General features: G+C 40.9%; 3 protein-coding genes and 1 pseudogene across 3 annotated transcripts; 2 read left to right on the forward strand and 2 right to left on the reverse strand.

Annotated features, from left to right (window-relative positions):
* The first annotated feature begins 345 nt into the window (after window positions 1-345).
* Window positions 346-7189, forward strand: LOC146379317 (F-box only protein 40-like). Its single transcript, XM_084941104.1, has 7 exons — window positions 346-431; window positions 652-700; window positions 1284-2465; window positions 3659-3945; window positions 4110-4241; window positions 5632-5971; window positions 6726-7189. Exons 1-7 carry the CDS (start codon window positions 346-348, stop codon window positions 6942-6944), a joined length of 2295 nt encoding a protein of 764 aa, XP_084797230.1. The 3' UTR covers window positions 6945-7189.
* Window positions 7190-7487: 298 nt separating this feature from the next.
* LOC146379318 (TLC domain-containing protein 2-like) lies at window positions 7488-10679 on the reverse strand (annotated as a pseudogene).
* A 1251-nt stretch (window positions 10680-11930) lies between these two features.
* aifm5 (apoptosis inducing factor mitochondria associated 5) lies at window positions 11931-23704 on the forward strand. The gene is made up of 19 exons (XM_084941266.1): window positions 11931-11946; window positions 12045-12135; window positions 13525-13634; window positions 13861-13970; window positions 14053-14097; window positions 14920-15001; window positions 15273-15385; window positions 15474-15560; window positions 15731-15822; window positions 16310-16440; window positions 18069-18184; window positions 18279-18350; window positions 19131-19194; window positions 19413-19489; window positions 19610-19727; window positions 20176-20274; window positions 20491-20566; window positions 20667-20771; window positions 22225-23704. The coding sequence occupies exons 1-19, from the start codon at window positions 11931-11933 to the stop codon at window positions 22256-22258; spliced, it is 1638 nt and encodes a 545-aa protein (XP_084797392.1). The 3' UTR covers window positions 22259-23704.
* Window positions 23705-24312: 608 nt separating this feature from the next.
* LOC146379320 (uncharacterized) lies at window positions 24313-27531 on the reverse strand. Its single transcript, XM_084941293.1, has 2 exons — window positions 27200-27531; window positions 24313-26541 (listed from the first exon to the last, which is right to left on the reverse strand). The coding sequence occupies exons 1-2, from the start codon at window positions 27294-27296 to the stop codon at window positions 26060-26062; spliced, it is 579 nt and encodes a 192-aa protein (XP_084797419.1). The 5' UTR covers window positions 27297-27531; the 3' UTR covers window positions 24313-26059.
* Window positions 27532-27559: the final 28 nt, after the last annotated feature.

The following is a 27559-nucleotide window of genomic DNA, read 5'->3' on the forward strand; positions in this document are numbered from 1 at the left end:
TTCTGTCCCCGTGCTCTTTGAACTGGTAGGTTATAATTAGCCAAGCAGCACAAGCAGGTTCACAAGTAGAAATAACTCCCCGCTCAGCTTCTCAACATTGCTGCAGCGGGGAGCCACAGGTGCCAAACTTTATACAAGACTTCCTATCTCCGTATTCACTGCCTGAGTTTATGTGTCCGAGCACAAGTTTGTTAGTACAAGTATATTAGAACAAGTAGCTCAGCCTCTGCTGCAACAACTGCAAAATAAATTCACTTTGATAGTGTTTTGACAACACTTAAATCTCCACTAGAGGACTCCGTTTGGATATTAAGCAAGCATCTGCCTCGTTTTGCTGCGCGCAGAATGAAAGTAGGCAGATTTCTGATGCAAGTGTCTGAGACGACCAGTAACCCAAACCATGTCTCTGACCACCCGTATAAGATTTCTCAGTCAGTGCTGAGCTCTATTTATAACACACAAACACACATAACAGATACACATGGAAACACTTGGTCTTTAAAAGTACCAGAAGGAGTGCGAGGACATTCTCTCCTTTCAAACCTCAAACCCTCTTTGAATCTTACGCCACAGGATTCTGCTGATATCCTCTGATTGTCCATTTACATGCACTGGGCTCAGTCTGATTAACAGTTTCCTTTCTGTTCGCAGGGCAGACCTGCAGCTTCAGAGACCTGGCACCAGAGGATCTGAAAAAATGGTATGATTTCATTTTTGCAGCCGTCAGATCCTCCCAAAAATTTCAAAACGCTGTTGGTTGTTTTTCCTTCAGCAGCTTTACATTTGTCACATGAGGTGTGTTATGTTTGTCATCTCTCCATTGAACACATATGTTGTTTGCAGAAATCCAAAATCCTTTTTAAACCTGTCTTGTTATACATCTATTGTTTCTACTTTTAAAAATTGACAAAAGAAGCTGGCTTAGTAAGACCTCCTGAAAAATCAATCTGGTCTTCTCTTAATTTTTCCAAATCAGAGTGATGGTTCTTGGGCATCCAACATGCAAAAGCATGTCCAGTATGATTGTGCAACAGCACAGATTTTTTTCTATGATATCACTTTGTAGCTCAAGACGGGATAGTCAGTCAATGTAGCAGCCAACACGATGTGCAGAAAGAAAGTCAGGTTAGAAACAGAACGTGCGACATTGACTCCTTCTTCACCTAATTCTTCTACATATTTCAGCTTTAATGAGTTGTGTTTTAATGTCTTGTGTTGCTTTTTGAGTAAGTCATCATTCTTGCACGGCTGGCTCCTCCTGTTTATTTTCTCATTCAAATCAGAGTCACCGTTCTCGGGCCTCCAAGGTGCGCCACCACATCCACTGTGATTCCTGCTACAGCCGCCGCTGCAGGGCTCGGGTGGAGGCCTCTGTGTGCTGCGCGGTCATCCCCTGCCGTCTGCTCTGTGGTGCTCTCTTCCACCTGTGCAAAGAAGAGGATCACCTGCTGCTCTGCCCTAATGTGAGGGTGCCCTGCATCAACGCTGAGTACGGCTGCCCGATCCAATTGCCTCGCTCCTCACGGGCAGCTCACCTCCAGGTGTGCCCGGCCAGCGTGGTGTGCTGCTCCATGGAGTGGAACCGCTGGCCAACCAATGACGCCCACTCCTTCCCAAACATGGAGCTGCATGAAAACCTGCTCAGAGAAAGAGCGCAGGGAAGGTGTCTGGACCTGGCCTTGGCTCTGAAAGACCAGGACCGCCTCTTTCACTCCATGAAGATGAAGAAACTGTTCCCAGAGCTGATCCAGTGTGTGGAGGAGGAGGAGAGGGAGGAAAGGAGGATGGAGGAGGAGAGGAGGAAGGAAAAGGAGAGGAAGAAAAAGGCCATGTTGGAGAAGGAGGCAGCAGAAAGGGCAGCTGCAAAACAAGCCAGTGAGCTCGCCTGGGCCTCTTTTAACACGTACAATTTGAATGATAATACCCCTGATGACAAAGAAGAAGAAGAAGAAGAAGATGAGGATGAAGAGGAGGAAGAGGTTCAGGTCGAATATGAGCAGGGGCTTACACAGGAAGAGAGAGAGGCTCTTGCAAGGGCATCAGGAATAGAGGCTGATCATCTTGAAAATTACAGCGCCTGGGAGCGAATGTTCAGCATGGAGATGGGTGGATGCAGGGAAGCTGAGGGGACGGCTGTGGCAGGAAGGGGACGGGGACTGGCTAAAGGGAGGGGGAAAGGCTTGAGCACCGTTACGGAAGAAGATACAGCAGATACCTGTGGAGGTGCAACATCATCAAACACCTGCAAACTGCTGACCAGCACTCTGAACAAGAAGAAGTTTACATATGAACGCCTGGAGCCAATGAAGATCATCACTGTGCGCACTTTCAAAGTCCCGACCAGCTTTTCTGCCAAGCAGAGCCGCATCCGCAACCCAGGTTTCTACAAAAGAGAGAGCAAAGCTGTGGATACCAGTGACCTGGGGGTGGCGCTAGAGGCGATGCCAGTGTGGGAGGAAGTTCAGGTGAGGCAAAGAAATTGAACCTCCTTGAAGACTTTTTGTAAAATTGTCCTTTTAGACCTGCAAAGGCTTTGAAAAAGTCACTAAGGTACAGCAGAAACAAGCAGTGAACACAGCACTGATTCATTCAGATTCATTCATTCATTCAGACCTATCAGCAGACAGCTGCTTATTGTTCATGTAAATGCTGTGTAGACAAGTCCAGTAAAGGATTTCCACAGACTCAATACCTCCTTTTGCATTACTCATAATGATTTTAAGACTTTCCATGTGCATTAGTTCTTTCTGGGCTCCCATCCACAGTCCAAAGACATGTATGTCAAAGTAATTAAACATTATAAATGATTCAGCAACCTCATAGTGCTGAATCATTGTTCTGAATTGTAAGGTCACCTTACAACAAAATGCAACAAGAATAATATTAAAAGAGATTTAAAAGCCAGGAATAATATGACTGTAAAACATATAAAGCATGATGGTTATAGCTGACACCCTGATGAAAACAGAGTCTAGCTGATGAAGGTGAATGGTAATAAGTTTGAAGAGAGAAGATGTCAGGAGAGGAGCTGAAGCTGAGTGTAGGCCAGGTGATTGGGTGTACGCATGAAGGACGTCTGAAAGAGATAGATAGATAGATGGGCTTGGATTTTACTGAAGTTCTTTCAGGTCATTTACAAAAATGTATGTCTATTTTCATTTTTACTTTCTTCGGTAGGTTTTAGGCCTGGGACTCATGCAAAAATTATAAAATAAACCACTTAAGTTGGTTATCTAAGAGGAGAGTGTGGCTTTGCTGCAGGACAATATCAGAAAGAACTGTTGTTTTTTGTTGTTGTTGTTGTTGTTTTTTAGGGCTTTTGATTTCTTTTTACATTTTATAAGCCGACAGTGTGAGTGAAAAAACTTCTTTCATGTTCTTGAGCAGGAATATATCTTTCTTGTACCTTCTTAGACTGTATTTTAAATCCTGGAGCATCACAAGCCGATGGAACAAAAATGTGCAGAGAACAAATATTCATGTTTTCTCAAAGCACGGAGTAAACAAACAAGTGTTACTGTTTACTGATGACGTTTTATGTTATATTTGTCTTATATTTAATAAACGAGAGTCATTTTTGCTTTCATTGTTGTTTAATGCTCACCAGCTACGAAGCTCCCCGATGAAATATTGCTCTGTTGTTTGATTGGCTGCTCAGGCCTCTCTGCTGTGCTCCCTGGAGAAGGAGCTGAGGGGTCACCTCATTGCAGAAAGCGTGTGCACAGACGGTCTGTTAACAGACGAAGGCACGCAGACCTACAGCTTTCTGTCGGCTCCTTTCCGGAGAAACACTTCGCTGGCCGACCTGACGGCTGTCAAGCCGCTTGAGCTGCACCTTCAGCTGCAGGTGGAGAGCGTCACCAGCCGACATCACAAGGCCAGCTCCGCCTTCACCTTCCTCTGTGGACACACCTTCCAGCGCAGAGAATATGGCAAACATTATAAGTGAGTTGTTTTTTCTTAAATATTTAGGTTTTGCATCATTTAAAGAGATTAAGACCTGAACAAGAAATACACAAAGCAGTCACTGACTCTAAACCGCATGTGTCTGGCATTACTGTGAGATCAAAGTGATCTATTTCTAATAAAAAATGTTCTGTCGTGTGCAGGAACGTCCACAGTGATATCCAGATGTGTGTAAACGGATGGTTCGAGCAGAGATGCCCGCTCGCTTACTTGGGATGCAGCTACAGCCAGAGGAGATTTCAGCCCTCCACACACGAAGCCATCATCAGCTACAAGTGAGAGAAACCACAGAGTTCATCGAAATGTAAACAAATTTAACTGTGAGCTGAAGCGTGTTAGAGGGGTACAGGGTACACATTCTAACTGCACTGTGTCCCAGTTACATTTCTAATTCACTTTTTGAGCTTTATAAACAATTTAAAAAATCAATTCAGAGTTGTGTAGAAAAGAAAAAAGCTCTTTATACAGTCATGTGATGAAGAAAGTTTACACAGGAGTGCATAGACTCCTGTGTAAACTTTCATGCTGGGCAGAGAGTAACTGCAATAATCTGAAAAACATTTGCAAGCAACAGTGAAGTACATTTACTAACTACGTCCTTTGTACAGATGAGACCACAGTGGAGGTTTGGCAGAAACTAAGCAACATGTGAGCACAAACACCTCAAACTAACTTTAAAGCACGGTGGTGGAGGAGTGGTTTCGCGCTTATTTTGTAGCCAAATGACCTGAGTGCACTGCAGCCACTGACTTGAACAAACAAAACCATATCAAAGTATTCAAGAGTCAAATGTGAGCCTGGGTCATGCAACAGGGCAATGATCTCAAGTACAGCAGCAGATCTACAACAGGATGGGGGGAAGAAAGTACTTTTGCAATGACCCCGTCCAAAAACTGATTCAAATGCTGTGGTGGGAATTTAAGAGAGCTGTGCATAACCGAGCGCCCACAAACCTCCATGACAAAACATTGTAAACAAGAGTGGGCAAAGATTCCTGCACAGTGATATCAAAGTCTGATAAAGTCTTGCAGAAAATGATTACTTCACGTTATTGCTGCTAAAGATGCTTCTGAATCTGAGCTGCTGAATCGTGGCGCGTGTAGATTTTTTTTTCCACACTTCTTTTTATGTCAAAGTGATTCGTGTAAATCTGCAACAACTATTTGTAACCACTTGAGGGCAGCAGAAACACACTATCAAACTGACTAGTTAAACATTTTGCACATAGTTATCTGTTCACATATCCTGCAGATGCAGAGCACAGCTGTCATGTTTTGGCCTCTTTGAGTAATATTTTCTCCTTTTGGATGTTTGTAGCTTCTACAAGCACACAAATACACTATCTGTAAGTTTAGCTCTTAATGCTTCACTTTTATATTTCATTGCTTGCAAGGTGTCCCTGATTTTGGTTTTGGGCTGTAAAATTGAAAGCATCAAACTGAACAACGCTTCAGAACTTCAGTTAATCTTGTATTTTATCACAAGTCACACTTTTAACATCACACTGTTGTGAAAATAACAAATATGATGCATAAATTAACCTTAAAGCTACTATAACTTTTATTTTAACAATCTATAACTCAGATCAGAGTCAAAGCATTTTAATCCTCTGCAAATAAAAATCCAATACTCTTTCAAAGACCACAGTTTCGTCTGTACTTTCAGCGAGGATCTAGGCTGCTTCAGCCTGATTCCCACCACCTCTGTTTGCCTGGGTGACACTTCCCAGACATCCAGGAGCACGGATGCCTCCACCAGCTTTGCTTGGAGGAAGAGAGGCAGTCGAGCGGGAGGAGCGGACGACTCACTGAGCTCTCTTCCCTACGAAGTGCTGTGCCACGTGGCCAGTTTCCTGGACAGCTTTTCCCTGTCCCAGCTGGCTATGGTGTCCCACCTCATGAGGCAGGTGTGCTCCTCTCAGCTGCAGGAGAGAGGGATGGTCACCCTCCGCTGGGAGAGGAAGACCTACTCTCATGGAGGAGCCAAGTGGAGGGTGAAGCAGAGGGTAAGATTGGAGCCACGCTAACAGGACTCACAGTAGACATAATGCGAGATATTTCATGTTTATCAGAATCAGAAAGACTTTATTTATCCCCAAGGGGCAATTAAGATTAGAAGTAAATATTAGAAATAAGGGCAAGAATACAGCATAAAAGAAGGAAGATATGAGGGACGAGTGCAAGTTTGGCTTTGAGCTGGAGGCACAAGAAATCAGATGATTGTTGATCTTGTTGTCATCATGTAGCAGGGTTGCCTTGATAGTAATCAAGTGATGCTAGATTTAGTTTAGAAAACACAACGCTGACATTTCTTACCAGGCTGTTTAATTGTTGAAGGCCAAAGAAGTAAGCGCATGCAACATTTCACAGCAAAAAGCAAAAAGTCACTGAATGAATGCAATTTAACATCTTTGCAATCATGAGTCTTTTTTTCCTGACTTCATGAATCACATAATTCATGCTGTGACCACTTGGAGCAGATTATATTAGAGATATTGACTTCACCCTAAAGAGCATCCTTATCTAAATATAATTGAAGCAACTTCAGAATAAATAAAAATGACAGATTGAATAGTTTCCCAGTTTGAAAAAGCAGAGGCCTGCAAATCACCTCATTTTTTAAACTACTGTAATAGTAACCATTCTGGACAATCAAAGCACTGAAAGATTTAACGTGAAATAAAATGGGAGATATCTCTCCCCCTTTTGCAGTCAGGACCTTATATTTAGTTGCATCTCCATCGCTGTTCATCACTGCAGGTCTGGCAGTTCAGTACCTTGTTCTCTCCGGTGGATACGTGGTGCTTCCAGGATGTGCCGCCTATCTCAGAGCATCTAAAGGTGTGTCGTTATTATGAGAGGGAGTCCAGGACGGAGAAGATTTACCTGCCACGCATGCGAGAAGAAATCCAGCCCAACACAAGATGCAAACCTCCCACTCTGGTTACCATGTTCCAGCAGAAGAGAATCATGATGTAGTTCACTGTAAACTGGTCTGGTTTGGGGTTTTATTGCATGTTAACTTCTTTTCCCCCTCCTTCTATTCCTATATCTCCTGCCACTGCAGTTCACTTTAAAATTACAGGAGAAAAATCACAATAAATATAAAATTAATGCTTACAGAGATAAGTTTTGGAGTCACATGTTGAACTGAATCTAAGAAGTTACATATATTTAAACATGATGTCAGAAGAGCACTGAAATTAATTTTAATTATAAATAAATAAATCAAGCTACAGATATCTGCTGTTTTTATTCACACGTTTCTTTCTCATTTACAGATGCTTTGCAAATGGTTATAAACTGAAATGAGAGGGATTTCATGACTAAATAGTATCACCAAACACTTTATCTTATGCATCCACATTTTATTTTCTTTTATTTTGAGTTACGCCTGTAAACAAAACATATTTGCTTAGTCCGTTGCATAGAAAATGAACTGCAAGTGCAGCGTTAACCACGTGATGAGGTAGAAAACGGATTTAAGTCACTTGTGCAGGAGTAACACAGCTCTGCTTCCCCCTAGTGGTTCTCAGTGGTATTGCGCATGTTTTTGAGGATATCCGCTTTAAACATTTTATAAAACATCACCACGTTCATGGTGGAGATGAGACTCAGGCCGGCGGCCCCCATCATCAGGACATAACGAGGAATGTGTTCACTGTGACGGGCCAGCCAGTGGCTCATCCAGCCCATGGTGCAGGCACGAAACACCAGAAACCTGCAGATGAAACAGAACAAACAAGCTGACAAATACCAGTCTACACTAAAGTCACCATGCAAGGCCCAGACAGTGAAAGCTTAGTAGTCAGTATCTTGCTCAGTATCTGAGATATTGATGTGGGAGCAGCTGGGATATAACTGGCACATCTGTGATTATTGGACAACAGTCTCAGGCAGATAAACACAAAACAGGCCTTTCAGGAAACAGATTAAAGAAGTAAAAGTAGAGCGCAGATGGTTTCCTGGAGGCCTCACAACTTTAAGCTCAAAAATTCTGGTTACACAACCAATTATTAGGTTTCGGGGGAATTAGTTTTTCACACGGGACCACGTCAGTTTGGACAGCTTTTTCCTCTCCTTAATAAATGACGCCATCATTAAAAAAATTAATGAGGCTTTACTCAGGCTATGTTTGCATAATATTAACATTTATTTGATGTAACATATTCAAAAATGCTTCAAAATGCTTTTAAAAAGGTGCTTTATGATCTTTTCCCACCTTGCATGAAAAAGATCATTTCTTCCTGCTAAAAAGAATTCCTGAACCACCTACGTTCCCAGGTTGAGCCAGCTGGTGATGCTGTAGGCGAGAGAGGGCTAAGGGGCGGTGAGTTCAGTGCCTGGCTTGTTCCTCCGTCCTGAGAGGATGAGGAGCTGTCTGAGATGAAGGAAAACAGAGTTGATCTCTACCAGCAGAGACACCACTGCAAAACCCAGATAGAGGCGGGACGTCACAGCCAAACCGAAGCATGAGATCACCTGAGAGAAACGTTAAAACAGCACATGCAAAGAGACAGCAATACAACACTTTATTTACACGTTAATCATGCAAAAATCACAAGTTTTAATCATGGAAAATGTGAATTAGCTCATTTCAGACCACCCAGAAATGAATGTCAGTAAGTGATATATAGAAACCTGCTGGACCACAATTAATAAAGGCTTTATAGCCTTTAATAATTATGAATTTTTATGAATTAATTTTTACACACCATCATTAGTATTTGGAGGATGAATTTCAGGTTGTCAAGCTCCACACGTCCCCTGAGATCAGCTGATCTGTGCCAGCACACACCAGCTGATGGCTCTGCTGATTGATCTCATAATTATCAGTTTTATATCGGCTGTTATTGATGCGCGCTGTGAGGCGAAGCTGCTGCCCCCCCCACTATTGAAAATAATACCGCAGGAAATAACCGAATGACAACAGAAGAGAGTTTAAAATGTTAATAAATTGCTATAAATAAAGTTTGGTAAAATAGTTATGTAACTAAACATTCTGTGAGATTTTTTTTTTGCATGAATTTAATGAATTAAGTACCTGGATAAATTAAAAACAAGCCAAACTTGATGAAGGAGAATATACTGTTGGGTAACCTCAGGAATGTGGTGACCCACTCTGAGAAAACTGGATGCAAACATATAAAACTTGAACCTTGAACTTTGATCAGAAAGGCTTGTGCAGGATTAACTGTTCGCCACGTAAAAATAAATAACTCATTGTGTCTTTGGATAAAATAGAACCTGCATAGAGATACTTAGCAGCACAGTCAGGAGCAAACGCACCATGACACACCATGTGCTGCCTGAAAGCAGGTCTGCTGTATGCGCTGACAGTAAAATCACAGCATAGAGCAGCACGACTGAGGTTTCGCTCACTGACCTCGTCGTTATCACCCGGATATGGGATGAGTGCTATCACCAGACTGACTCAACTATGTGCTTGTGTTCTTAGATTACACTCAGGAGATGAAACAGTACTCAAATCTCGTATTTTAAATGGATGACAGAAATGAAGCTTATGTGAAAGTTCAATAAGGAAGATCTGTAATCACTCATCTGCCTGCTTTCCTGGCTCTTCGGCTGCTAGTCTGTTTATTTCATTACTGCCACTTTCCCCTGCTGTCAATCTCAATACTGACATCGTTATATTCTTCATTACTACTTTCTTCTTGCCTGGCTTCTTTGAGGCGATCAGCCTCCACTCTGCGTTGTTTAAATCTGTGATCTCTTTTCAGACTCTCATCTCTCATCTTCACTTCACTGAACTCAGTTTTCATCTTCACCCCCACCAGCATCTCAACTCCGCAGGGTCTTGTCCAAAAAATCCTATCAAATCCTATCCTGTGAATAGCTGCATCACTCTACCTCCATATTCAAAAATGTAAAAAACAAAACAAAAAGCAGCTCATTATGATCTCTTATGAGGTCATAATTTTCACTTACATTTGTAAGGACAAGGGAGAAGTATCTTAAGTATCTTATTAACTGAGATAGATGGATCTATTATTCCCTGTTTTTGTGTAAAATAAACTGATGTGTTCCTGTTATAAAAAGTGTATGTTGGTTCATGTTTTCACACTGTGCTAGCAAAAACACACCCGAGCATTAGACCCACAAAGGTCATTACCAAAGAGTGGTGGAGGAGTAGATCCCAGGACTGTTTGAAGGGCTGGTTCAAGGCCATGTCTAGGAAGTCGTGGATAAAATACCCTGGAGGAGAGGTAGCAATATGTGTGCAGGCTCATGTATTTAAACAATGCTAAAGTATTAAACTGCTATCAAGTTATTTTTTGAAATGCAATGTATATACATTTGCATGTGTGTGTGTGTGTGTGTGTTTGCGTGGGCATCACCTGTGGATACAGCTACAAGACTGTGGGAGTGCAGGGAGCAAAAGGAGATCAGGTCCTCCATCATCTGAGGGTGACGGTAAAAGCTGCAGGGCGAGAGAGCCCACAGGAAGAGTGAATATCACACGAGTAGAAAACAAACGTCCACACTACCCTGACTGCTGCGCGCCTCTGCGAACCATAAAACAGCCCCCGCTCCTGTCAGGCAGCTGTGAGCTAACGACGTGCTGACATTCCTCCATTTCCAGGCTTTCCTCTGTGCCGGCTGCGGTGTTGGCAGGACTCTGATGACTGCATTGAGCAGTTTGAAAGAGCCGGCAGAGCCTCCAGTGAGCAGAAGTGTTGATTTCAAATCCATAACAATAGTTGAGCGGAGTTCACCTCACGCATGTCCAGTGCATACCTCAGTGGAAACACGCTTTATGAAAAGAGAGCATGAGACGCTTGTGTCACTGTGAGGTCACTGTTATATATCATATATTGTTTCTAGTCTCTGCCCTCTAACGCACACCAAGTGATAAACTCATAGCTGATAGTAAAGGGCCGTGGACACATAATGGTACGATTGCCTCTCAAGGAAAACAACCCTGGCTTTCATAACTTACTTTCGCTTCATCTTTATGACATCTTTTCAGCAGTACTGTTGGGTCTGCTGAACAGTTCAGCAGCTCTACTAGCCCCACACACATATGTACACACACGTACACAGCTCAGCTCCACACTCCTCACCCTAAGTTAATGAACTATGCTTGGCCTTTCTGTTGTCTTTTGTTATCACTGCGCACACAAAAAAAGGCCATTTGTAGACTTGATTAGAGTGATTTAGTGGAAGTCTCCCAGCAGCCTGAGACTTTGGCAGAAAGGTTATGGATGGTTCATCATTTCGTGATCCTAACTATACACCCCTATGTGGTTTATAAATCTTGTAGGGTGATGATTTATTTTGTGCATCAATCTAATCCAACAGCACTGCCATGAATGCTACTTAAGTTTTCCAACAACTGTGATCCCAACAATGTTAAAAAAAGAAACGTTTTGTGAAAGCCGAGTTGATGACAAACTTGATGTTTGCACCGGATGTTCTTAATGAAATTCCTTGTGGCACCTATGGGCTAAAATCTGATAGACGTGCAGCCTCATGTGTGAATGTGACCACAGTGCCTGACTTCAGTGTTTCGGCTTTAGAGTGAATTACAACCACCTGTGGTTGAGTAAGTGTTGCTTTGTCGCCCCTCCATTCAGCGTTCAGCCTCGTCAGCCTTTCTCTGTGCTGCCGTTGTAAAAAAACAAAAGAGCAGGGTCTCCTTTCTCTGCGACAATACGGCGGCTGAACATGAGCCGCCACAGTGCCCAAACTCTCCGCTCACTGCCTCACCGAAGACACTTTCCAGGGTGATTAGAGCCAAATCATCTACTTTTCACTGGACCAACTGGGATGCAGGTTGGGGATGGACTGGTTCCCTTGGAAATGGACTCCCATTGTTCAGCTGCTGAGAGAAAAGCAAAGTGACGCGGGACTCAAATTGTTTCCACCTGAGCGTCTGAATAACCTTTAATGTCCCTGAGGTTCGCCTGGGTGTCTGCGAGCTCTTACAGCTGAATCACAGAGATGTCGACCAAGCCGCGTGAGTAGCCTCAGCAGAGTGGTGTCTGAAAGTAAACTGGTGATCATTCATTTGATGACTCATTCATTTACTCATTTATTTATAATGTGTTTGGGCAGCCCGCGGAGAGCTCACGGACTCTGATTCAGAGAACCCATCAGAGGAGCTGACAGAGGTGGTTTGTCTGGAGTCAGACCTGCAGGATGGACAGTAAGGAGGGGATGGGGAACCTGCAAACATATGCCTGTGTGTTTTAACCACATAAACAGTTATTGCTATAAATTTTAAACTGGTCTCAGTGTGACATCTAAAACACTTGAATGGTTTATAGCAGGGATGTCAAACAAAAGGGACAGGGACCAGAAACGGCCCGGCAAAGAGTCCAATCTATTTCGTTTTTGTTGTTGTTTTTTGTCCTCACAAAAATGGTTAATTTCTGTGAATAAACCCTTTTTTCTATTATTACTGGTCAGTCTGAGAAATTAGACTTTTTTTTTGTTATTTTCCACATTTATTTCTTACACTTTAAGCTCAAAGAGTCTTGCTCAGAGATTTCTTTCTTTGCTAAAGCAACATTTCTTGGCCTCTCTTTTTCTTAAATTAAGACATCTCAGGGATTAATGTGTAGTTAACCTTCTTTTCTTTGACATAAAGGGGAATTTTCCTTGGGGCTGAGCTGTATGTACCTCACAGTGTAAAACGCATTTGACCACAAAACCCCTTTATTTAGATTATTTAGACACTCTGTGGGGTCTAAATGACAGTGGGGGTCCCAGTAGATGAAAGCGCCGGAGTGAATATATGTCTGTGCCATCTGGTCAAAACTGTAGATCAGACAGTGAATACCAGCCTCATAAACGCGAGCCAGAGACACTGGGGCTATTGAACCTGTCTAAAACCCAACAATACTACATCAGTTTTAGTGAAAATACTACCAGGAGGCCTTGTCATTGATTGTACCCCGTCAAAAACTCCCCAAGGTTGCAGTTTTATCAAAAAAATACAGCCTCTGCTGGAACAGGGGAGGGGTAAAAGTGATTACAGTTTATAAGGAGGATAACACGACCACCTTGTCTGTGTGTACACGCCCTCTGGCTGAACTGAAGCTCTGGTTTTCAGACTTTTTCTGGCACACCACACTTCAGAATCAGAAAAAGGTTGATGGCCCACAGACTACAGTTTTCATCGGGTGTTTTTTTTTTTTTTTTTTAAATAGAAAAGCCCAAAGTATTCAAAAAATATTTATGCCCAAAATGGTAACTTTATGTAATTTGATTACATGTAAATTTTTGTGCATAATTTTGTTGGATAAGTTCAATCTAAAACATTACATTTAATCCATGCATTCAGTTTATACCCATTAATGATGAATTATTTTAATACATAAACCACTGATTTTATACATTTCAGGTGCATTTTACTTAAAAAATATTTTTTTCAGTCCAGATAAAGCCATCCCTGCAGACACGACGCTTCCACGGCTGGAGGAAAAGACCAAGTTGAAGTGTTAAACAAGCTTAGATGTACAAACAATGAAATTTATCTTATTCTAAAAAATTAAAAACCTCTGTGTGTGTGTGTGTGTGTCTGTTATCTCAGGATGATGGAAGTTGAAGTCGGACATCACGGTCTGCTGCTGACGCGCAGTGGGGGTAAATACAGCGCCATTGGGAACCAGTGTACACACTACGGCGCTCCACTTAGCAAAGGTATGAAGACAGGAAGTCTGAAGAGGAATTTCTGTGACATAAATGTATTTCAGTCTTGAGTCAAGTCTGGGTGCTTGTGTGGGCAGAAAAGTGTCATTTAAGGAAATTTACCTTGTCTGTGCACACTGTAAGGTATCAGACTGGTCTGAGCTTCATATGTGTTTCTTATGTTTTAATAATTTGTCTTCATCTTGTATTTTTCTTGTGCGCATCTTTGTGTGTTCAGGTTTTATTTCGGGGAACAGAGTGCGCTGCCCGTGGCACGGCTCCTGTTTCAATGTCCACACAGGCGATCTCGAGGAATACCCCGGCATCGACTGTCTACCTTGCCACAAAGTATGAACCGGAGAGACAGACTGAGACAAAGCTTATGAGCACATTTGCTGTTGTTTAAATATTTTTATTTTCTCTTTTGAAGGTCCATATTCAAAACAGCAAAGTGTACGTGTCCATAAATAAAAAGGTAAGTAGGTTACCTTTTCTGTTTTAGTAATATGAGGCCATTTTAATCTCCTGGTATCGATCTCTTCAGCGAGGAAAGAAGGCCATACACAACTAATTCTGAAAACCTTTGTCACTGAACACAGCTCCCCGCTGCATTCATAAACACTAGTTAAAACCCAGCTACAGAAGGAAAGAGAGGCAGAAATTATTGCCTCCCTGTGGGAGAACCTGGATTTTTATGGTGGAGGCGATAAACACCAGTTGATGATCTGACTCCAACATAGCAGACTCCTGGTACTTCTGCAACCCAAATCTGTGACCCACTGAAACAGTTAGCACATTACAAATCTTAACAAAAGAGGACCTTTGCAGCTGAAAACACAGATTAATCAAGAATGGGGAGCATATTGCTTTAAAAACTAAAACAGTTGGGCCCCAAACACTTATCATTTTGTTGTTTTTAAAAACAGACGATGCTACAAAGTGGGATTTCCCTGCTTTTCTTAAGTGTGATGTGTCAATAAATTCATACTGAGCACATTTTCCCCTTAAAAATCATTAAAATATCAGCTTTTATCTTGTTAGTTCATCACTGACAGAAACTCTTACGTTTTATTTTGATTCACATTTTTGGAAACTGGTTTGTAGCTGAAGGTTGCAGTGAACAAATGCACTGAAGGGCTGTCTCATGTGACTGGCTGATTTGATTTGAACCTAAGAAAGCAACCGTGAGTGTATTTTTAGGCAACTGAAATAATATCCCATGTATAATTTTTCTGTTTGTAAATATCACTGTTGGTACCTACTGATGACCTGACCACGTGTTTGATCCATGATTCAGACTCTCAGGCAGGAGAAAAGGATAAAGCGTATGGGCACTGCAGTCCCAGGAGTTACTCACACTGTTCTGCTGCTGGGAGGAGGTGAGTGTGGACCAATATGTGTGTGTGGTTGTGTGGCTTCAATAGGGCACTTAACTGGCATCTTCCACCATGTCCTCTCAACAAATAAGTAAATGTAACAATTTTGCCTTGGGATTTGAATAAATGTGTCAGGAAAATGAGATGCTTCTCTGATCCTGCAAAAAAGTACATGTATGCTGTACATGGATACGTGCAGGTATTAGACTGAGTTGCCTCTGATTTGCTTCCTTTGTGTGTGTGTGTGTGTGTGTGTTGTTTTGTGTAAGTGCAGGAGCCGCGTCACTCATTTGTGCTGAGACGCTGCGGCAGGAAAACTTTGGTGGCAGGATCATCATGGTGACCAGAGAAGACCTCCTACCTTACGACAAAACACGTCTGAGCAAGGTTCAGCACAGCGAATAACTCGACACAAACACATGAAAGTCTCTTTATGAATTTCCTTCACTTCACTGGAGTTTTGCTGATTTCACAGGTGATGAACGTGGAGAGCGACAGCATCCTGATGAGGAGGATGGAGTTTTTCCATCAGTATGACATAGAGGTGTGGCTCAGGAAAGAAGTGAGTACTTCCTGTATGACAACATCCTGCATGTGCTTGCATCTGTGTTTTATCTCATAGACATTATGACCTTGAGGTAAATCTTCATCCGGACAGCAACACATGTGGGAATGACTTGCTATCTATGTGATTGAGTCATGCTTTGAAACAGGTTGCTGATGTGTTTGCAGGCGCTTTCCGTGGACACAGACAAGAAGACGGTCACATTTGATGATGGTTCAGTCCAGAGCTACGACCAACTCCTCATTTCAACTGGCTGCAGGTACAGACAACCTCACAAATATGTGTACAAACACATACTTGGCTCCAGCATAAACACCTTTTCTGGCCTCAGGCAGGCATCAATTATTCCCCAACTAAAATATTATTGTTAGTGTCCTCTCAGTTTTATCATATATTTTTAAGTCTGCACATTTGATGGAAATGTTTAAATAAGAAAAATATTATAATTCACTTTTATGATAAAACTAAGGAGACTTTATTAAACTGAGTCTCAGAGTAACAACACCTTTTCTGAAAAAGCTGGGTTGCTGCATAAAAGGTACCTAAAACAGCATGCAGAGGTCCGCAAATCTCATAAACCTACAGTAGAAGATAGAAAACACATCAAAAGTTTAAAACGAGAAAATGTACCACTTTAAGATATAATTAGTCGTTTCAAAAAATCTGAGAAAGGATCATGGTTCCTGCTGTGAAGCATCCACTTTACTTTACAACAGAGTGAGTTGCTTCTGATCCCTGTCCTTTAGAGCAAAGGGTCTGGATGTTCCTGGCATGAACTTGGGGAATATCAAGATGTTGGAGACGCCAGAGGACGCCCGGCAAATCCACGCAGCCTGTACGGGCTCCGATGTTGTCCTCGTGGGAACCTCATTTGTTGGTACTGATTACTATGGTTTAGAGCTGGGCGATAGAACGATAACGATATGTATTGCGAAATAACTTTTTCTCGATAGAAAAGTTAAACTATTGCGATAGGCCTCATCTCTCTTGTCCTCTTAAAAAAAAGAAGAACAGCCAATCCAAATTAACTAGCGCAGAGCCGCACCAATTACAGCCGCAGCGTCACGTCACGTGACTTGTTACGTACAGCACAAGTGCCAAGCCGCACATGTGTATTTGTTTGGGAAGCAGCCAGCCGCCGTGGCGCCCGGGTAATGGAGGAAATGAGTGTGCAGACTAGAGAAAAATCAACCGAGAGCGTGACCGAAGGTTACCGAAGAGAAAACAGATGATGGTTCCAATGCAGGTGCTCTGGGAATCCATCCTACCTGACAAACCATCCTACCCGTTGTTTCTACGCATGCGCACAACACAAAATTCAGTGGCGTCCTACCTTTGTGAATATAAGCTACAAACATACTCTGATGGGTAAAATTATGTGCCAAACTGTCCTACCTTTGTAAATGTGATGTACACGCATACTTTAACAGCTAAAATTAAGTGGTGAAACATCCTACCTGCTGGAATTACTCTGTGACAGCAGAAATGTGCATAAACTACTTACGGTAGGACGTTTTGCCAAAGACAGGACGAACGGAAGAGCCATAGAAGTTCCGTAGTGTGACGGTATTTCGGCTATTTCAAGTCTGACAAAAAACAGAGTAGCACGCACTGTAAATTGTGCCGAAAGCAAGTCTGGAAATACAATAAATCGCTTTCTGACTGAAAGTGCTAATTCGTCATTCGGCTTTTGTCAGACTAAAGTAACTGTTAAAACTGTTTGAAAAGCTAAGCTATACAACAAGGAGAGATTGAGAATTTCCTTTTAGTTCTCAGTTTATTTGATATTGACAAAAGTTAGTCAATTTTGTCTGTTCTTCTGTAAAACAAACTAAGATTTATTTTTAGAATTAATATTTTGTTTCTAAGTGGAATTGACAATTTAGTAGTCTGTTTCGTTTGTTCTATTTTGAAACTTAAACGCTTTAGTGGTTGCCTTTTGTGTAGTTTGCAATATTTGCCTTTATTTATCTGAAAAAGTCTCATGTTCCTTAAGTACATCTACCCTGTTGAACTTACTATGGGAAATAAATATTTAAATCAAAACAAGCTGCTGATTATTTCACATTTTACTTGTGAGCAACGGCACATTTAAATCTTACAAATATAGTTATTTGGCTTATATCGTGATATATATCGTTATCGCCTGAAATGAAAAAAAAAAACATATCGTGATATGAAAAAATCTTATATTGCCCAGCTCTACTATGGTTAATATGTGCACATTTGTATTGCCTGGATTTGTATAGAAAACAAAGCTAGTGGAATTATATGCTTTAACTGTGAAAACTTCCTTTTTTCCTTTCTTCCCTATTTTTATATAGACCCAAAAGCCTACAAAAGAGAGGAAAATAAAAAATTTAATTTACAGCGTCAACATCTTTTAGCTTTATTTTTCTCTTTTTTTCTTTGTCTTTTTGTTCGCATCATATGTCAAATATTAAGTAAAATATATTATTCACACTGATATTCGCTCCAGCACCTACAATTACATGTTGCTTTCAGGCATGGAGGTGGCATCTTACTTGACAGACAAAGCCTCCAGTATCACAGTGATAGGCAGCAGTGAAATGCCGTACCAAAATACATTGGGTCCTGAAATCGGCAAACTCACCATGACGGTAAGAAAGATGAAGAGATGGAGATGTACGTGTTATTCCCTGACAGTAGTTCATCTCCAGCTTACCTGTTTGTTGTTCACTCTTGTTTCTGTAGATGCTGATTGAGAGAAATGTGAAATTCTACATGAATGATAGCGTGACGGAGATCCGAGGTGTGAATGGCAAGGTAAAGTGATAAAGATAAACTTCATTCCAGTGTCACGATTTGCACTGGCAGAACATGTGGAGGGAGGAAGAGGACCCAAATGCAGACACTTGGAACAAAACTATAATATAACAAAAGGCGAGCCGTTTATTTGAGGTTGGGAAAAAGTACAAAACAAAAGGCAGATGCACACTGAGGTGAAACAGGAACTAAACTGGGAAAAACTAAATGCTAAACACAACAGGCAAAGAACAAAACCTTGAACATGACAAAAACCTGGAAACATGGAGGCATGACGAGAACTCAACAGACGACCTGACAAGGAATCAATGAAAACACACAAAATGCACACAGGAGGTGATCAGGGGAAGTGGAAACACATGGGTGACAGCTGATTAGAATAAACATATTGATGCCACAGGGGAAGTGAAACTAAACACAACGAACACGGGACACCAAACCTCTTCAAAATAAAACGGGAAACATAATGAGACGCAGACATGAAACGCATGAAGAGCGACGGAGACTTAAACACAGGCGTGAAGACACAAGGGAAATCTAATAAACAATGAACTATAACAGGGCATCATAGGCAAAAAAGAAATGAACTTAGATAAGCTAATGAACTTAAACATAAACCATAAACATCAAAATATATTAAGACTCAAAAGGCTGGGTCAAATGGCCCAGGATTGTGACGCCTAGTTTTAGATAAGAATATCAGCACAGTTTTATCTTCAATAATGAAAAAAAAATACTAACACTGAGTTCTTCCTGTCATGTTCTGTTTTTTTCCTCAAGGTGAAGGAGGTTGTGCTGAAAAGTGGAAAAGTTATCCCAGCTGAAGTTTTGATTGTAGGTATTGGTAAGTGGAAACATATCAGAGTCTTTTATGAGTCTTTTATTAAGCAACACAGAATTCTTGAAAGCTTTTATAGTCAGTATATGTATATATTCACTTATATTACTGTTGCCAGCATATTGTAAATATGTCTGATGTTAATGTTAAATGACTTGTTACAATTGTATACAAATAACTGAGTGAAATGACCTGATTAACTGCTCCTATTTTTCCTCCATTAGGCACCATGCCGAACTCAGAGTACCTAAAGGACAGTCAAATACAGATGACCTCAAAAAACTTTGTAAAGGTCGACAAGGTAGGCTAATGGTCAGTGGTTCACCCGATTATCTACAGCACATAAGCCTGACTTGTACTTTTCCCCCAAACGTGTGCTTTGGAAGATTGATCATCAGTTCTCTGTGTATCCCTCCTGCAGTACATGCACACCAATGTCCCCGATGTCTTCTGTGGCGGTGATCTGGCCATGTTCCCACTGGCCATGGCTAAAAACAGGATGGTTAACATTGGACACTGGCAGATGGCACAAGCACAGGGTAAAGCAGGAAACATATAAACTTAACTGGAAAGTTTCACAAAGAGACTTTGATGCACAAAATCAATGTTTGACATTTACCATGGGAAGCACAAAAGCTGTTAAAACGTCATCTATGGGAAGCGGGACTAAATTCACGAGAATTCTGGGTCAATTTATATTACTTAAAGCTCCAAAACTGACATCAACATTGTCAACCTTACCTTTGCTCTCTCCTTCAGGCTGGAGTGTTTACTAAGCATTCTGATGAATACAAACAATAACAAATTAAATATCAATTTGCATATATACATTTTCATTTGTGTAATTTTTGCTATTGCTTAAAAATGTATTGTGCTATTGATTCATGGTCTCAAAAACTCATGTATAAAATATGATACACTGGGTGTTACAGGGTAAAATCCCATATATGTCATTTACATGTTAAACTTTTTTGTGTGTGTGTTAAGGGAGAATAGTAGCTCTGAACATGCTAAACAAAACAACTGAACTGAACTCAGTCCCTTTCTACTGGACTGTCCTTGTGGGTAAGACCATCCGATACACAGGTGGGTATACACACACACACGGAAATATTTACTGGCACACAAAAAATCAGGTGTCTTATTATCATTATTCATGTGAAGTTATTACATCTTTCTTTTCAGTCTTTGCCATCCAAACTGTTTATTTTACTGCTTGAAAACACTGTAGATAAACCCTCTGTGATAGATTTCATATGTTTCTGCATACCATTGTTAAATGTTTGCTTTGGCTGTGTGCAGGCTATGGGGAGGGATACACTGAGCTCGTGATAAAAGGAAAGTTTGAGGACAGGAAGTTCCTCGCATTGTACATTAAGTAAGTTGTTGTTAAAACTGTATTCAACTGTGATAGAAAAAACGTAACCATTAAATAAATACCCAGATGTGTATGTTTGGAATGTTTTTTTTCCCTGTAGGGATGAGGAGGTCATAGCAGCAGCTGGCCTGAACTTTGATCCAGCAGTGTCGGCAGTAGCTGAGAGACTCGCAACAGGAAAAGTCATCACAAAAAACGAGGCCCAGTATGTAAAATCGTTCATTTTGTTTTACACTTTGTTTCTATATTCCCATCTTCTGATTATTTTAGTCAAACTGAATCTGAACAATATGACTCCAGAGAGACATGTAGGGACATTTATTTTTGTGAAAAATGAGCCATGTTTCTTACCTAGAGGTTGGTGGAGTCCAAAAAAAGATCTAACAGAGTTTCATTGTTTAAGTTAGACACCACAGGTGGTCAGGAACATGACTTCAAAGCTGTTTTGACACATGATGTCCAGACATTGTTCGGATAATCATGCCATTACCTTGTTTCAAGCTGTCCTTTATTACACGTAGCATTCAAAAGAGATTCAGACAAATTCTAACTACACAAATACTCCTTTTGTCTCTGGTGATGGCTGGGATCTGGGTAGAACATGCATGCTTCTCACATGGGCTCAATCAAACTTTTCATAGGCTTTGTAAAAATCTCAGATCACTAAAATTTGAAAACAGTTTTTCATGGCATCATTAGAGAAGTCCCTGCATAGGTCTGCATAGGTCAGTGTCTTTTTTGCGCATGATATCATCTTGTTTTGAAACCAAACATGATGAATGAGGTGCATATCTGACTAAGAAATATGGAACACATTTGTTAGCTAGGAGCATCTTAATTTCAAAATACAGCATATCCTGTTTAACGCTCAGAAAAAATGTTTTCTGAGACCCTGCTACTTCTAGCAGCAGTCACATCATCAATAAACAGATGATCTGGCAGCCATACATGCCCATGCCCTAACGCTGTCACCATGTTTCAAGTTAATCTTGGTTTCATCTGTCCAAACATTATATTAGAGCTGCATCTTCTCTTTACATGTTTTCTGGTAAAGTCTGATCTGACCTGCTTGTTGTAAACGCACTGTGTTTCCATTCTTGAAGGCATCTCTTGATTGTTGACCATAACAATGATACCTCCTGAAGAGTATTCTTGACTTTTAAATGCTGAATGTTGTGAAGTTACTTTACATAGCCTCCATCATCCTGCACTTACAGTTTTAAGAATGAGCTAGAATGTTCATTCAGCCACTCCTAATTTTTTTTGGTTTTTCAATCTAATGATGACTCACTCGCTCACTTGCTTTGGTATCTCTCTGGACCTCATATTGGGAGTTCCAGGAAGACGTTGTTTCTGCTTAATTTCTGAATGAATAGCAAGAGAACAGACCTTCAAGGTCATATAAGCACCTGACAGTCATCTGTCCAATTAACTTTCAGCCTCTGAAAAAAAGGGAGCTATGTATAAAAAAGGTTTTAAAAATGGATGTATCTATTGCAATACTTTTGTTAAACATCTTGAATTAAAGCTGAAAGTCAGCACATCGCATGGTGATTGATTTAAAATTCACTGTGCTGGTGAATGGAGGCAGAATTACACAAGATAAGTGGAAATCCACATAAAAGCATTTTTTCAAATATTTTTTCTCTCTCTGACAGATCAGACGACCTGAGCTGGCTGCAGCTGTCCTGATATTCAGCTCCTTACACTCGTCTGTCCAATGTTCGTTCCTCCGTATGTCTCTTCTTCAGCACGGCTCACAAAAAGGACCAGAGGGAGTTTGGAAATGTGGATTGAAACTTTTCAGTCGGAAGAGACAAACTTCACTTGCGGAGGGAAGGAGCACCAAACACAGTGAAAGCTGCAGTAACAGCTCAGCATCTAATACGGGCTGTGTGGAAGTGCATACCATGCATTCAGTGTTCATGTGAGGGGGAGTCCAAATGTCAACAACAGATACCTCAAAAAGATGCAGCTTATAGGTCTTCTTTTTTAAATCTAATTTTTTTTTGTCATTAATTTAACAGATTTTTTATTTTATTTCATGGATTTATGTCTCCAGGAGTGTTTCAGTAACAGTCCAGAGACATCGCTGTTTAAGATGCCTCAGTATGTTCTCTGCTGTTAGTATTTAAAGCTGACTTTTACTTGGATGGGGCAGCTGGAAAAACATAAGTGACCTTAATGCCCACTACATCCGCGTTCGTGGTCCGGTCAGTGAGTTGGGGGGGGTGGGGGATTAGGAAAACAGAGGCAGCAGTGTTCAGCTCTTTGAAACAGAGATGCTGAAACAGGCAATGGTAACAAAACACACCAACAGCAAACAATAGGCCTGCAGCAAACAACGAACAAAAGCACTGCACAACAGAAATGCTGCGTTTCTCTCTCTCCCCCCGCCTCAATCGCTCTGCTGCTATCTTTAATTCACACCTCAGCTTTTACTGTTTGCTCTCAGCAGGATGCCTCAGTTCACCCAGGACCTTTCAGGGCCAGATCCAGTTAGTAGTACCTGATATTTTAGGTGGTAGTAGGTGGTAATGGCTTTTTTTCTCTCTGTGCTAATGTTGCATGTCAAAGATTTAGTTTTTTTTTCTTTGCAAAGGGCAGGCTAAACAGTTTTTTTTTATTAGCATTTGAATTGAAACTTGTTGCCTGCCATTTTAATAAAATTGAAGCTCTTATCTTATGTAAGAGAAATAAAAATTGGCTAATTGTGCAAACCTAAATACAATGAAAATCAAGCTCTGGTGATGCAGGGGGAAAATGGCTAATTTTACAGATAATTATGGATAGAGCAGGTGTATTTCATTGCACAGGAGATGACTGACTCCTGTGATATTCAAGTTACCTCATTTCTGTATGTACAATGCATTTACAGTATAGTGCTGTAAATTCACAGGAACCCAGTCACTCTGTAACAACAAGTAATCTATGATATCCTCGGTATAAGAACATTATTAGATTTGTTTTCTTGAGGTGACAAGAAGAAGACACATTGATGAGCATCATCAGCCCTCTTGTTAGTAACAGCGTTGTTATCATTTCAAAGTGATTCTTGATGCCAAGAGTAAGAATAAAAGTGAAGTACTTGTCATTTAAACATTTTTGTCTTGTTTTTAACTTTGAATTAAAAAAAAACTCAGGCATATCAGTTTGGTCTCTGTTGTATTTAGTGACTCATGAGAACATATGATTCACTCAGAGAGGGACTGTTCTGGCATCTATTGTCCACCAGTGGTAGTGTTCCTACACAGAGTGGACAGAAACAGGAAGTAATCTGTCCCACTTCATAAATGTACACCTATAATTACACTTAATTCTTTATGTGATTTGAAGGACATTTAAGATGTTGTATGTTACTGCATTTGCTCATCAAACATCTTAGAGACAGTAAAAAATCTATAGCACAAAGAGCCTTAAGCTGCATCCACACATGAAGTGATTTCGAGTTATGTGGTGACCAGAAACCTTTGAAAGCCAATGAAACTTGGCAGCAATTGCAGGTTTTAAGAAAAAAAAAACCACTAGTGACACAAAGTGGGCGTGTCCCGAGATAAACTTCTATGCAAGCAACGGTGATAGCACAGGATACCTATGATACACATATGACAGGGTAGTAAAGAACATTAGATCAAGGGTGTCAAACATAAGGCTCAGACCAGCAAAGACTCTAATTTGGCCCACTAGACAACTATAGAACTATAGAAATGTATGTTTTTTACAATGAGGGTACAGTTAAAAAAATAAATACATAAACAATCAAATAAATTAAGGACATTTTCTGTGAATTAACAGAAATGTTCTGTTTCATCAATATAGCACAGTCTGGGCAATGAGCTAGTTCAAGTTTTTACATGTTTATTTCTCATAAAGCCCAAACAGTAGTGTTGACAGATTTTGTTCTTATCATTTAGAAAAACTAAGATGTAATGTTGCAACTGCACTACTTTTTTCATATAATAAGATGTATCAGGGATTAAATGTCGTGGCTAAACGTCTTCACATTGACACAAAGGGGAGTGTCTGGCCCACTTATGGCCAAATTGGTTTGTATGTGATGCAACATGCAAAATCAGTTTCACATCCTTTCATTAGAGGATTGACATATGACAGGGTAGTAAATACATTATAGGGTTACCTAGGCAACCACAGCCTGGAACGTCTACTAGTAGCCAAACATCTGTGTCAAAGTGATGCTTTACAGACAAACTGCTTCCTGTGTGGACGGGGAGACATCATACTATAATTAGTTTATGCATATGTATGGATGTATGTTTGCATGTTCCCTATTTCCTCCTGGGGGAGTGGAGCCATCTTGATGAAACTCTGCATAAACATTGCTTAGGGAACTGGGATTGCCAGCATCTATTATGCATATACAAACATTTTCCGAAAATCACATATACTGTTAAGAAAAAATTTAATGAACACTTTATATTTAGACTACAGCATCAAGTCAAACTTCTAGAATATTGATTAATTAAGTAATTGAAGGGGTTGTTAATATGTTTTAGCTGCTTTGACGAAATTAACAGCAGGTGGACTAGAGAGACAACAATGAGACAAGCCCCAAAACAGGAATGATTTTACAGGTGGAGGCCACTAACATTTTTTTCCCTTCTCATCTTTTCTGATTTTTTTTCAGTAGTTTGGCATTTGGCTAAGGTCAGTATCACTACTGTTATCATGAGGCAATACCTGGACATTTCACAGTTCAACGAGCACTGAATAGAAAGTCGGATTAGAAAGGTGTGTCACAAAATCACAGCATCATACTATAATCATCATAGCTTATATATGTATGTATATTTGTATGATCTTTATCTCCTGCATGTAGCGTGGTGATTTGCTTGTCTGCATAATTGTGGCTATAAAGTTCAAATGTGATAAACAGACACCCACTGCCATTTATCAGTAAGGGATTTAGTGTTACACAGTTAACAGTTTAGAGGAGCAACAAAGAAGAAGAGAGAAATAATGAGTTCAGGACTTTGCACATTAAATTGTTGCTCCATCATGTCACCAACAAGCTTTTTACTGTGTTTACTGTATTGTGCTTAGTCTGACAGCAGAGCAGCGCTTTGTTACAGTCACATTGCCACCCCCTCTCTGCTGGACATCTTTCTTTGTGGTTCTCATGCTGTAATGGATCAGCCCCCCTTCACTTCACAGACAGATGTGAGTTGGGTTCATGTTATGCGATCTCGACCGGGTTTTTGCCCTGAAAGATCAACTTAACTTCTTAAGGTGTGCTCAGCAGGAGGCGTTCTTGTCGTGAAAGCTGTGGCATTGTGGTTATGTACTTTGAACCTAAGCATTTCTGTTGGGGCGTTTTAAAGGGTGTTCAGCTGCTCAGTTTCTCTTTGGTCCAGTGTCTTAACAGCACCCTAGGATCTTTACTTTGTGTCTCACACTGTATAAATCTATTTTAAACTGTGAACAAATAAATCCCGAGGCCACTAACAGCATAAGGCTCTCTTTTGCTTCTTTAATTCAGTGTCTGCTCAGCTGCAGTAATGACGCAGCCTCCTGCTGGTCACATTTAGCTGGAACCTTTTTCTCTTTAGGAAAAGTCTGTCTTAAGGCGTCCTGGGTTTCTTTTAACAGAGCCTCTCTGTGTGCAATGTACCGCTGCCGCCTGTTGGCCCTGTACTGCTCCAGTCTCTTTGCCTCAGCCTGGGGATCCTGCAGCACTCCCTCCCACCTCAGGCTGAGAGTCTGAGCTGGGAGAGAGTGCTGCGGGACATTGAGCACTGTCACGTATCCCTGAGCAGTATCTCCGCTTCCATCGCTTTTATGGTTCTCTGTCAGCGTGGCTGGAGAGTCCTTGCGGTGTTTTTTCCTCTGTTGTTTTCGTTTCTTCTTAGTGGAGGCTCTGAGCTTGGGAACCTGGTCTTGGGACTGACCCGGACTCTGAGGAGGCACAAGGGCCAGCGGCAAGATGTCAGGAGGCAAAGATACAGCCAGAAGTTTCTCTGTAGGGAAGCATTATAAACATGTAGGGAAACTAGCAAACAAAACTGAGGCCTCCTATTACTAATGACTTCCTATGGAGATTAAGGACTTTTGGCTTGGGTTACAGTAGAGAGCTATAATAGGTTAATGAGGAGGCACGGGGTCGATTCTCTAACGACCTATTCAAGTGATTTGAGGGATGAAACATGAGGGTCAGATGTTTTTCCATGCCTTTTCTTTTTTTTTTTCTCTGTAGCATGACCAATAATAAATCAATGCTGTGCTGTGAGAGAGTTTCAAGAGCTTTTTATTAGGTCACAGTTTATCATTTCAGAATGGTTTCTGTACTAGCTGGTAGCATGAACTCCATCAGAAACATACATTTCATGGTCTGCTTCTAATATCCTTTCAATAACAAAATATGTGGCACTGTAATTTAATTTCCTCTCCTCTAACGTGCCCTCGAGGCACAAATCTAATTTTCAGTGCTTTTCAGCACGAGGACTTCATTTTTCTAGATTTTGAGGTAGTCTTTGATTCAGAGATAGGCAGGTAGATCCATCACATATTCTTTTCATAAACTTTCAGTGTAGCGATTTTACTTCTAAGGGAAAACACATAATATTATATATGAATCAGAACTTGAGTTCCACTGATAAAAAAAAGAGAATAAAATACCTGCATTTTCTAGGGCACAGTTGGAAACAATGCCTTTGTTTCTTTTCTTCTTTGTCATGGGGGACTGAAGGAGCTTGCCGGGCTTGTCTTCCGGCATACTGGTGTCTCAGTGCCGATGAGTAGGTCTGCTCACGCCAAACCAACTGATGAACAGGATAAAATTCTTCTTAGATTATTCTTCTTACTCACTGCAGGCAAGAAACCTCGGTGGAAACAAGTAGCCTGTCAGCAGCTGCCCTTCAATCTTATTTATTTAAAATAAATACGTTTTCTACAAACGGGGGGAGATGGGCTAAGTACTGCGAGCTGCAGAGCTACCTTTTGTGCCTCACAATTACGCTGCACCGCCAAGTTGCCAAG

Source organism: Perissodus microlepis, chromosome 10 (assembly GCF_051167445.1).
Source record: "Perissodus microlepis isolate ML-2025 ecotype Zambia chromosome 10, ASM5116744v1, whole genome shotgun sequence".
In the NCBI taxonomy this organism is placed as follows: Eukaryota; Metazoa; Chordata; class Actinopteri; order Cichliformes; family Cichlidae; genus Perissodus; species Perissodus microlepis.